Source organism: Euprymna scolopes, chromosome 14 (genome assembly GCF_053919585.1).
Source record: "Euprymna scolopes isolate OS-2025 chromosome 14, ASM5391958v1, whole genome shotgun sequence".
In the NCBI taxonomy this organism is placed as follows: domain Eukaryota; kingdom Metazoa; phylum Mollusca; class Cephalopoda; order Sepiida; family Sepiolidae; genus Euprymna; species Euprymna scolopes.
In genome coordinates, this window is record NC_136495.1 from 122,769,489 (window position 1) to 122,781,735 (window position 12,247).

A 12,247-nucleotide genomic window follows, 5' to 3' on the forward strand; every position below is an offset into this window, starting at 1 on the left:
CATCATTTTTAATGCATTGGTACACGCGCGTCCGCGCTCTGTGACACATTATAATCCGTCCAATTTTTTTTATTTCGCTTGTGTACACTGACATTTATGTGCGTATCCCTATTTAAAAGTGAATCTTATATTTTATTACTTTTTGTTTACTTTTTGTCTGCACTAGTCTGGCACAAGATCACTCATTTTGAGCGTTCTATTATTTTTTTTCCTGAGAAAACCGGATAAGTACAGTTTAGATATAACACGTCAACTTAATAAAAACGAATACCGATATAGATTTTAATGTGAAACAGGGAATGTGCGTACGTACCAGCTCCAACGCCCATCATGAATACATAAAACTCTGCCTGACATGTGGGTGATGTTGCACCAAAAGGCCGAGTCTCGAGTATAGCCTGCGTTTCGAAAACTCCTTTTGCCCCAAGCACCATTAGATATTTACCTGCAATAAAATCAACAAATATTGTTGCATTATTTCAACTAAAAATGGCAAAGAGATTAATATAGTTTGCTTAAAGCATTGTTTCGTGTGTATATAAATGGAATTTAAATTTATAGAAGGCAATACAATGCGAAGATGTAACTGATAGACACAAACTGAAGTAAATTAAGATATAACGGTGAAACAAGATTCACATTTATTAATACAATATATTTACACATTTGTTTTTAAATATATATACTAGCATGCCGCCCGGCGTTGACCGGTCGCAAGAGAGGCTTAAATATGATATTTTAGTTCATGCAAATTACGTATTTTTTTTTATTATAGAGACGAATCTCTATAGATTATTATATTAAACCTAATATATATATCAGTGAAATTAAAACTAATAACATTATATATATATATTATTCGGGTGCCATAAGTTACAATCGAAATCAAAACATACAACTTTCCAACCTCATTCTTTAGCCTCCGAGCCACACACACACACACACACACACACACACACACACACACACACACACACACACACACACACACACACATATGTATAAATTCACCTGTCATCCCTTTTATAAAAAGATGGAATTGAAGTAGGAATATATATATATATATAAGTGTGTGTGTATGTGTGTGTATATATATATATATATATAAGTGTGTGTGTATATATATGTCTGTATATATATATATATATATATACATGTATATATATGTATATATATGTGTGCGTATATATATTTATATATATATACCCACACATATATATACACACACACACACATATATATATATACACACATATATATATATACACACATATATATACACACACATATATATACACACACACATATATATACGCACACACACATATATACACACTTCTACACACACATATGTATAAATTCACCTGTCATCCCTTTTATAAAAAGATGGAATTGAAGTAGGAAGATATATATATATATAAGTGTGTGTGTATGTGTGTATATATATATATATATATAAGTGTGTGTGTATATATATGTCTGTGTGTATATATATATATCTATACATGTATATATATGTATATATATGTGTGCGTATATATATATATATATATATATATATATATATATATATATATATATCTATACCCACACATATACATACACACACACACACACACATATATATATATACACACATATATATACACACACATATATATACACACACATATATATATATACGCACACACACATATATACACACTTCTACACACACACATATATACACACACACACACATACACACACGCGCGCGCGTGTGTATGAATCACACCTGTCTCCCTTTTTTAGGAGATGGAATCGCCCGATCACCGAAGACAAGATGCAAGCAAGGTCCATGGAGATTTATAGTTATATAGATGCTTCATTTATTGTGTTCTTATTTATGTCAGCATGGTCAGATGGAGGATCTGTCAATATAGAACAGAAAACAGCAGCATTTCTTGTTTCAGATTAGGCAGGGATGTGTTATTGATCCAACTAATTGTTTAGTGACATATTAAAGCAACTATACTGAGTGCAAATCCCATCTGATCTATTGCGAGCCTTATGCATTAATATCCCTGGGAAAGGAATTATCCCTCAATGTAGATTTATTACGTTAATATTTGCAATAATACAATATGTAAACGTGTTAATAGACAGTTGCCTCCAGTTATTGATAAAATATGAATTAACCTCAAACGGATTTTTTCTTTACAAGGGAGTCACCACTGACCAAAGTCTGAATGCCACTCGAGGATAAGTGTTAATGAGTGTAAGGCAGTTAGTGAGACAACAACGTAGTGATCGGTAATGGTATAAAGGGGAGGGAATTTGATTATTTAAGGGGACCAACCAACAAAAACTTGTTTACATTGGACTTGAAAACGACCATGTTGTAGTCAGGTAGAATGCAGGCCTACGGTACCGAGTTTCACAGACGGGCAGTTCTAGGGAAAAGACCTTGTTTATGGGATTTGTGTTTAGAGTTAGGCACAAACAGAAAGTGGGGGGTAGAGAATTTGTTGCGAGTGGTTGTAGCCAGACGTTGTGAATGTTTTACATGGAGATCATAGATTGAAGCTCAGTCCAGCACTTGCCATGAGAATTACGTTAGAGTAAAGATAGACTCGCGACGTCTCTTCCATGAGAAAACGGTTGAAAGAAGGAGAAAAGGACACCAAGTTTTGATCGTTTTCACCGAAATTGTTCCGATAAATTTTAATATGCCATAAAATAGACCAAGCTGACTAAACCCTATCCAGTGAAATGTAGTTTGTAGAAATATGGTGAGGCTTGTTCTGTGTCTGACCTATAGTCCTGATCTGAGATGGAACACGTACATCAAATCCGTTGCCAGGGCTGCTGAGAAAATGGTGGGATCGTACTACTGCTTCAGTAGATATCTCACTCCTGATGCGATTCTCTGCTTGTATAAGAGCCAAGTACGTCCAAGGATGGAGTACTGTTGCCACATCTGGGCAAGAGATGCTAAAAATACCTTATCCTACCTTGACAGAGTTCAAAACAGACTTTGTAGCTTAGTAGGAGATGCCCTTTTCTCTTCCCTGCAACCTCTTTCCCACAGAAGAGACGTTGCGAGCCTGTCTCTGCTTTATTGTTATTTTCATGGCAAGTGCTCGTCTGAGCTCCAATCTATGGTTTCCCTGGCCTGATTTTCACGAAAAACACTCGTCTAATTGAAACAACTATCAATAATTTCTCCAACTTTTAATCTGTGCCTAAACAAAGCTTCTTTCTTAAAACGGCATACCTGCGGAAATCTGTTCCGATTTCCTGCTTTCCAACTGACTATAATATGGTTGTCTTCAAGTCCAACATAAACAAATTCTTGATGAACCATCCTCTTAAGTAATCCAATTTACCAAATTTCCACTATTAACGATTACTACGATATTATCCCATTGACTATTGTACATTCATTAACCTTTATCCTCGAGTGGCCCCCGGGCCTTTATCAGTGGTGACTCCTCTGTATAAAAAAGAAAAAAAATTAGAATCTTTGCTTCTAAAAAAAACAATTGTGGTGTTACTTATGAAGAGATTGGCGTTACCAGTTCCTTGTCTCTGCCTCTACCATCTTGATAGGAAGTTATTGGACGATTTTAATCTATCTATATTTGGTTTAATATGACTGAGAAAATGCATATTTCGATTCTCATCTGTCTTTTGCCAGGGGAAAAAAGCCCGATCCTAATATTTTTCCCTCCCTTCATTTTCACACATGCGTCCGACTAGGATCTACTTTTGTAACGTTACACAGCACGTTGTAGCCCACGTCGCAAGGTAGACAAAGAATAGGAAAGCACTTCAACTCGCTTTTTCACATTGTAACAACGACATTCATTTCTTCATTCTCCCGTCATGCATGACTTTTCTTTAAGGTTGTGACGTCACCCACGTCTTTAATGTATTCTCGAATGTCATCCACATCTCTAATGTGTTCTTTATCCTTTTTATAGTCTTTTTCGTTATCGGTGACTTCATTTGCTCCACACATCCGCACTCTGTTACACTTTGAAATCTTTTGAATTTAAAAAAAGTTTTTCTTGTGTACACTGACTTTTATGTGCGTATCCCTCTTTAAAGGTGAACCTTACGTTTTATTACATTTTGTTTTCACCTGCACTAGTTTGGCACAAGATAACCCTTTCTGAGCGTTTATTTGCTGCGTACATTACATCACTTAGGGGGCCTTCGGGACAAGATCAAAGTGGAGTATCTGTTCTTCAGATGCTGCACTTCTACTTCTTGTTCTCTTTCGGTGGAGGAGAAATCCTTCACGACTGAGACAATTTTTATTTTTGTACCTTTTCTCCACGTTAAAAAACGACCCTGGTGTCTAACTCTGTCCCGTGGGGAGGCATAGTAAATAGGTACATCACTTAGGGGGCATTGTTTTATTTATCTGATTTGGAAAGGGTTAAGCTGATATATTTATTTCAGGAATAATGGACTGACTCAGAGATGATAAATATAGTTGCATCTATGACGCAGTGATTCGAGGCAGCTATGGTTCCAGGACCATGATGTGTACTTCTGTAACATATTTGTGCTAAAACATTTTGATTCTTCTACGTTAGTGTACCTATTTACTATGCCTCCCCACGGGACAGAGTTAGACACCAGGGTCGTTTTTTAACGTGGAGAAAAGGTACAAAAATAAAAATGGTCTCAGTCGTGAAGGATTTCTCCTCCACCGAAAGAGAACAAGAAATGGAAGTGCAGCATCTGAAGAACAGATACTACACTTTGATCTTGTTTATATATTTTATTGAGAAAGAAAAAATTGAACATAAAAAACGTACAAAAAATTCAATTCAACAAAATTAGGCACAAGGCCCTACAAGAAATTGGGAGGGGGAGGGTACAGGGTCTTTTTGACTATGTAACGGATGAGACTTTGAAGTCTTACTCTTGACTGGCAACATTTACCAAAATACCTCAATCACTCTGTGGATCCTAATCTAACTAATAACCCCAGCGTTCAATGTAAAATTTAACTATGTACAATTTGTATATTCATTTCTGTATGTTGTGTGCGCATTTTTTTTTTTTGTGTGTGTATGTGTGAGAAAATAAAGTTCGATTTCATTAGAAAGAGTTCTTGAATTAATTGGCATAAAATGTTCGTGGAGTGGGAAAAAACTAATGAAAATGTTCATTTCAAAAATAAGGAAAAAACTACTAATGTGTTGTTAGTAAGACCCCCCTGTACTATTCTCTGTGGCTAGATCCCCCACTGTTTTCCGGGGAACCGAAAACAAGCAGAGCATCCCTAATGGGGTTTGGGGAAGTCGCCTTAATGGAGGTGGGAGAAAATAAAGCAACGGATGGAGGGGGTAGGAAGGTGACCTCTGAGTAGGGGGATGACCGGGGGCATCAGAAAATAAAGATGAGGAGCAGGGGGGTTGGGCAGACTCAGAGGTTCTCTAATACCAAAAAATAAAATCAGGAACAGGATCTCATTTGTACCACCAGTCAAGAGTTACTTTACTGAACTTATAATGCTAACCTAGGCGGGATGGGTTCCGTAGGACCCAGCACCGCCCATGCCATGCCTAAGGAGGGAACACGTATTGAAACTTGGCTCCTCGACGGATGCACAAACTAGTGCTGTGCACCCACCTCTTGTCAAATTCCACTCTAGGCAACCTCTTCCAATCGCATCTGATCTTTACTTTAAGCAAATTTAAGTAAACGATCAGATCCCGATCAGGAACAGATGTCCCTTCGTGGACCAACTTGAGGCGCGCGATCCAAATGGTCATGCGCGCTACTGCTAGGATCGCCAGGAAAACCAAACTTTCCTCCCTGGGGAACGACGGCTCCATGTTGTACACAAAAGTTCCTACGTCGAGATCGAGCAGACACTCGGCATTGATGCGAGCTGTTACCCCCTCGACGTACTTTAATAGGGGCTGTATCCGGCTGCAACTAAAAAACGCGTGCTCGATTGTTTCGGGCTCGCGTTCGTCACAGCACGGACAGAAGCGACTGGTATGTTCTTTATACCGGAAAAGTACGTCGAAGAGGGGCAGCACATTTCGGACCAGTCACCAAGTCAGGGAGAATTCCGAGTTATTCAGAACCTCCCGTCCCGGCGCCCAACACCATTGAGAACGGACAACCTCCATCGACCATCCCATCCGCCTACAAAGTGGATCCTTCGCGGTCCCCTCCACTAAATCCCGATACAGTTTCTTCCTTGGCTGATCGAGGACATTGGTCCCCGGCAAAGCTCTAAGAGCGGTTCGGCATTCGGAGAAGAACTTGGACTCCCCCTTTGGTCTACGACGACCTTCTACCGAAGGGTTGGGTTTGAGATTGGGAAACGAGTTCTCAACCACAGGGACCCAAGGAGCGTCTCCTTCAAGCGAACGACCCAGGAAAGCCAATCTCTCGGCGTTTCTATGACACAAGAGACTGGGCTGACCCAGGCCTCCCTCGCTCGGACTTTGAACACAGACCTCTCTGCAGACATAATGCTTACCCTCGTTCCACAAAAGTGAATCGAGGCACCCTTGTAAGCGGGTTAGTCGTTCTGCAGGGAGAGGAAGTACAGACAAACGGTAAAGGATGAGCGGAAAGACGTATGTAGCACACGCCTCCGCCCGACCCTTCAAGGACAATTTCCTTCCAATCCAAGTCTTTACTGACGATTTGACCTTAGACTGTACTTCCGACCAATTCTTTTCCAGCTGAAGTCCCGGTCCAAACCAGACACCGAGAATGCGGACCGGTTCATCGGTCCAGCTGAAAATACCTGGAAGCGAGTTTACCCCGGTCCAGGCCCCAACCGCAGGCCAACAGACTTGCTACGGTTGAAGATGGCCCCTGTTACTTCTTCGTATCGAGCGAGCGCCTCGACCACTGCTTGAACGTCCGTGAGGCAAGACACGAACACGGCTCGTGTGCCTCCAGGGAGAGCTATTCTGCGCAGGACTGGTGTAGCCGCCTCGTCCCTTAACTTGCGAAGGAGGGGTTCCAACGCCAGGACATACAACAGAGGCGACAGCGGACAACCCTGTCGCACCGACCGAGAGACAGCGAATGACTCCGACAGCTTACTGTTGATCTGCACCGCTACCGTCGGCCTGTGATACAGAACAAAGATCCACTTGCGGAAGTCCGGATTAAATCCGGCGGCCTCTAGCACAGATCCTAGGAACCGATGGTCGACCCTATCGAATGCCTTGGACTGATCCAAACTGATCAGCGCGGCTTCGGCGTCGTCTTCTGTCCCTTCTATGATCGAGCGTATCAAGTGCAAATTGTCTTGAATCGATTTCCCCTTCACAGCATAAGTCTGGTCCGGTTCGATCAAGTCAGTGATGACAACCTGCAAGCGATTCGCAAGAATCTTTGCCAAAATCTTTAACTCTGTGTTTAGCAGAGTCAAGGGCCTAAAATCATCAAAGTTTTCCCTCCCACCATGCCGTTGACCTTTCCTCAGCAATGTGATCACACCCTTGGTCACCTGTCCAGGGATGGAACCCTGGGCAAACCAATGGTTGAACATATCCTTCAGAATAGGGACCAACATGGGCGACAGCCTCAAGTAAAACTCGTAGGGTAAACCATCAAGCCCCGGGGATTTGTTATAGCCGACCTGCTTCAACGCAGTAATGACCTCATGTTCAATAATAAGACCATCACAGCTAGCCGCCCGAGCCACCGTGAGGCGGGGCGAGTCAGCCAAATAGCTGCCAAACTCATCAACCCTGAGTCCGGGTAGTTGGGTGAAGCGCACCGATAGATGCTCCCGAAACCCCTTGCAGATCTCCCGAGTCGATACTAAGGGGTGTCCTTCCAGGTTATGTACTTTACGAATGTACCCATCCGAACCGCGCCTTAAAGCAGCCTTACGCTCAACAGCGTCAACATTCACAGCCTCGTTAGAAACTTTCTTTAACCTAGCCCTAACTACTTGACCTTCATACCGCTCGCTAGCCAAGCGGTTGAGATCTTGTTTAGCTAGTGCTAACTCTTGGGGGTCACCCCCCTCCACCGCCCGGGTCAGCTTATCCTCTAAACGCTTCTTTGCCTTAGCCTTATCTATCGCGAGGCGTTGGTTATACTGGACAGAGAAGCGCCTAATTTTGGCCTTGAGACTAACCCACCACTTACTCCCTGTAACCGCTCCCACTAAAGCCCGCTGAATTAGCTCAGTGACCTTCAACCGGTAGTCCTCCAGCTCCAACAAGGTGCTGTTGAACTTCCAGTATCTGGCCAGTTTAGGCCTAGCACTTAAGTTCAAACGGGCCATAACAAGTTTATGGTCCGAGTGTCCTAGCAAGTGGAACGTGGGGCAAGATAGGAAGTCTACATCGCCTCTTCTAACTAACATCCGATCCAAGTAAGTGCTTGGATGGGAAGGCACTACAGGATGCCACGTCCACATCTCCCGCCCCGGATGATCCAGACGAAATCTGTCGACGAGATCGCACGAGGCCATCAGGTCAGACAGACTACACTTTGATCTTGACCAAAAGGCCAAGTGTTCCGACAGCCCAAAAAATGAGTTTTCATTAAAAAACAATGACAACTGTTTCTATTAATTTCAACGATAAGCAAATGTTATCTACCTAATTGTCATGGCATAAGTCGTTAAATATTGCTGTATTATTACATTAAACATGTACTTTGTACAAATAGATGATTGCGTGACATCCACCATTAATTGTAACAAGGCGGACTAAATTACTTCCTCTGACGATTTTATTGATTTATATATACACTTGAAATTAAAAAAAATGTTTACATTAATGATTACTTTTCTGTCTTACCGTTTTTCATAGTTTTTGGATATGTTCATTATTGCAACATGCCATTTTGTAATCTAATGTTGTAAATGGACAACAAAAAAAAAGAATAAATAAAAATCTGCGTCAGCATTTTTTTTTATTTTATTAACATTTAGAATTTATTAGCGTTACTCTCCCATCTCAACACCACTTGAAAAGTCTCTCGCCTCCACATGTCCGTCTGGTTTATTTTCATCCTCGATTTAACACGTCCATTTTCTTCGATGTGCACTTTGCTTCTGCCGATCACGTGGTGCATTTTTTTCTTTTTTTATTGCGCACACTCTCTAATTTGCATACGCGCCTTTTTAGGCTGCTGCTGCTGCTGCTAATCTCTTTGTAAGCCAGCCATCCTTTGCTGCTGCAGATACTTTCCCACATGCTCATACGCACCATGTTATAGTTTCAGTAGAAACCATTCGTCTCACTTGGAATTCAATATTTCAATTTTTGAATTTTGCTACAATAACGAAAAATAACACGTTTTGTTAACTATACAAAAGTATTTGTTTTGATTATTCCTATTTGCTTGCCTCCCCACGAGGTCGGTTTTTAATGTGGGGAAAATCCAGCTCCCCAAAATGAGGCACTCTGGATAGGAACAAAAATAAAAATTGTCTTAGTCATGAAGCACCTCTTCTCCATTGACCGAGGACAGAAAAGGTGAAGTATAGCATCAGAACAGATACTACACTGTGATCCTGTCCTGGCGGCCAAGTGATGGTGTCTTTATTATTACCGGCCTGCCATGCAACAATAGAATTTTTTAACATCTTACCAGCAATGGATTGAGTCGTGTGGTCTTTCTTGGGACCAAACTTCCCTGGTGAGTCACCTTCGTGTTTCTGCCATACAAAGCGTCCCGTACTCTCATCTTTCCAACCACAGTTATTTAGTTCTTCAAAATCGCAGTTACCTAAACATGACAAAAAAATACAATTACATATTATTGTAAATGAACACAAAAAAATTCGGGGTTGTATTACAACACACAGATTCGAAAAAGTTGTCAAAAAACAAATATATAACAAATAAATGTAATCAAAGGCAAGATAAGTTATGTTTCTACCTAACTAAATAATTTTTTAGTGTTTTTATTTAATGTAAATTGTTTATTCAGCTCGAAAAACATACAGTGTTTACCAATGTATTTTAAAAATGCAAATGGTGGCGAACTCTGTGTTGAATACGTGTTTGGGAAAATGAGTTAAAACTAAAAAAACGTACAAAATACTGCTAGAAACCCACCAAATATCTATCAGCCTATGTTACAGTAACATATATTGAGTGGGTTTCTAACAGTATTTTATATAGTTTTTTAGTTTTAGCTCATTTTCCCAAACCTACGTATTCAACACAGAATCCATCGCCATTTGCAGTTTTAAATACAATGGTAAACACTGTATGTTTTTCGAGCCGAATAAACACTTTACATTAAATAAAACACTAAAAAATTATCCAGTTAGGTAGAAAAGTAACTCATCTTGCTTTTGATAACATTTATTTGTTATAGATGTGTTTTTTGACAACTTTTTCGAATCTACGTGTATAGTAATACAAACCCCCAAATTCATCAGCACACGAAAGTGCGTTTAAAGCTATTTCAGGATTTTCAAACAATTTGTCTTTTTTTTTTTTACTTTAAGATTATGCTTAATGTGGCCTTGTTTTTGAAAAAAATTTCATGAAACCGGTGTCTCTGTGAAATTTGTCTCTCCCAACAATTTGTTCCATTATGCCTAAATCTTTACAGAAATACAGGGTGACCCCCCCCAAAGAAACAAAGAAACGATGGCAGACCCTGAGTGTGGCAGCAGGACTCGGTGTCGCCGCACAAGTCCAAAAAGCCTCGAGCTTGGTTTTAAGAGTGCTATGACTTTGTACCCTTCTCTCACTGACCCACCTCCTCCCCTAACCCGAACCCTCTGAACTGCTTCGTTTGTTCATACATCGGAAACATCACTAACATGACCTCCCACAACACCAAAACCAGCTGCTGAGTATTTGCCAAGCTCTCACTGGCGCTTGTATAAAAAGCATGCTCCGAGTTCCTGAGCATGTACTCGTATCGAGGCGGTGATTGAGGTTGAAGGCGGCTACATTGAATAGATGAGAGCTCTACTACATAAACAAGTAACCTGAATTGATTTTTTCAATAAAAGTTTTAAAATAAAGCTGTAGTGTTGTTTTCTTTATCTCGACAATTTTATCGTTCCACCCTGTATTCAAGTAAAATGATGCATCGTCAAAGAACAAATAATTAATATTTGAATAAATATTGGATTAATTTCCAAATTTAAATGATCTATTTTGTTTGCATATATTTGCTTACTATTATTACGAAAAGCAGATAGAGGGACGAACTATTTGAATTATATATATATATATGTTCAGTTATGTATTACCTATTGTATCTTTTTTCAAACCATCTGATGAGATACTAATCTGGAATATGTTTGATAGGTACGAGCAAAATTGGAGGAATAAAGATAGGTGGACCTAGTTTTGAAAGTCGATTTATCATAATTTTTTTTGTAGGTTTCCGACTACTTTTTGATTGTATTTGAAAGATTAAAAACTAAAGTTTATTTCCAAAAGGAAAAAAAAAATATTTTTACACGTGAAAAAAAAAGAAGTTATAAAAAATGTTTTCACAGCGAGCTAACCAATTCAGCTACATTTTGAAGTTAAATAAATTCATTGTAAAAATCATTTAAAAGATAAATATAATTTTTCTGGGTCTATTTCAAAGATACTTAGTAAAGTAAAGTCCTAAGATATTGAATAAAAAAAAAAAACACCTTGTTTGTACAAAAAATAGCCTAATTAGCCCACAAAGCGAGCGATTTTGATCTTCACAAAATCGCAAGAAAAGAAATTTTGTAAACACGAGGTATATGGAAGCACAAAATTTCAGCCAGTCGAAAGACTGTGTGAAAATGATGTCAGGGAAGAAGGGGGTTGCTAGTTTTCTATATCTTCCTAGGCGTGCATCTGTACATATCTATTGTAAACGTTTGTATAATTTTTATCATTTTTTTAATTTAATTATTTTTCTATGTTCCTGTTTTTAAATTATTATTTTTTAAAATTGTTTTTCAAGGTTGTATAAAAATTATGTTACGCCGAAAGTTTCACATTCATGCAAGCAAGGAAAATATTAAAATCGTACATATAAAAATTATGCGAAAGCTGTAATTTAAAAAAAAAAGTAGAAATATTTTTTGCTATTATATTTTTTTTTTGTGTGAAAATATTAAATAAACGATGCTTAATTCAATGGTAATATCGGTAGTTCGAGAAATTAATTTTTCTTCCAGTTATATCGAATTCAATAATATGGACTTTAGGGGATTTTTCGTAATGTTCCTGTGAAAATTAAATAAATTTTTTATTGTTATAATTTACAATGCTTTATTTTCATAAAAAAAGCAAAA

At 39.0% G+C, this 12,247-nt stretch overlaps 1 protein-coding gene across 1 annotated transcript in view; it reads right to left on the reverse strand.

Annotated features, from left to right (window-relative positions):
* LOC145292796 (MAM and LDL-receptor class A domain-containing protein 1-like) overlaps nucleotides 1-12,247 on the reverse strand; it is a 497,041-nt gene that overhangs the window by 56,965 nt on the left and 427,829 nt on the right. The window contains exons 112-113 of the mRNA XM_080138835.1: nucleotides 9,589-9,726; nucleotides 314-445 (exon numbers count right to left, since the gene is read on the reverse strand). Of these exons, the coding sequence (XP_079994961.1) occupies nucleotides 314-445; nucleotides 9,589-9,726 (270 nt within the window). The remainder of the gene's footprint in view (nucleotides 1-313; nucleotides 446-9,588; nucleotides 9,727-12,247) is intronic.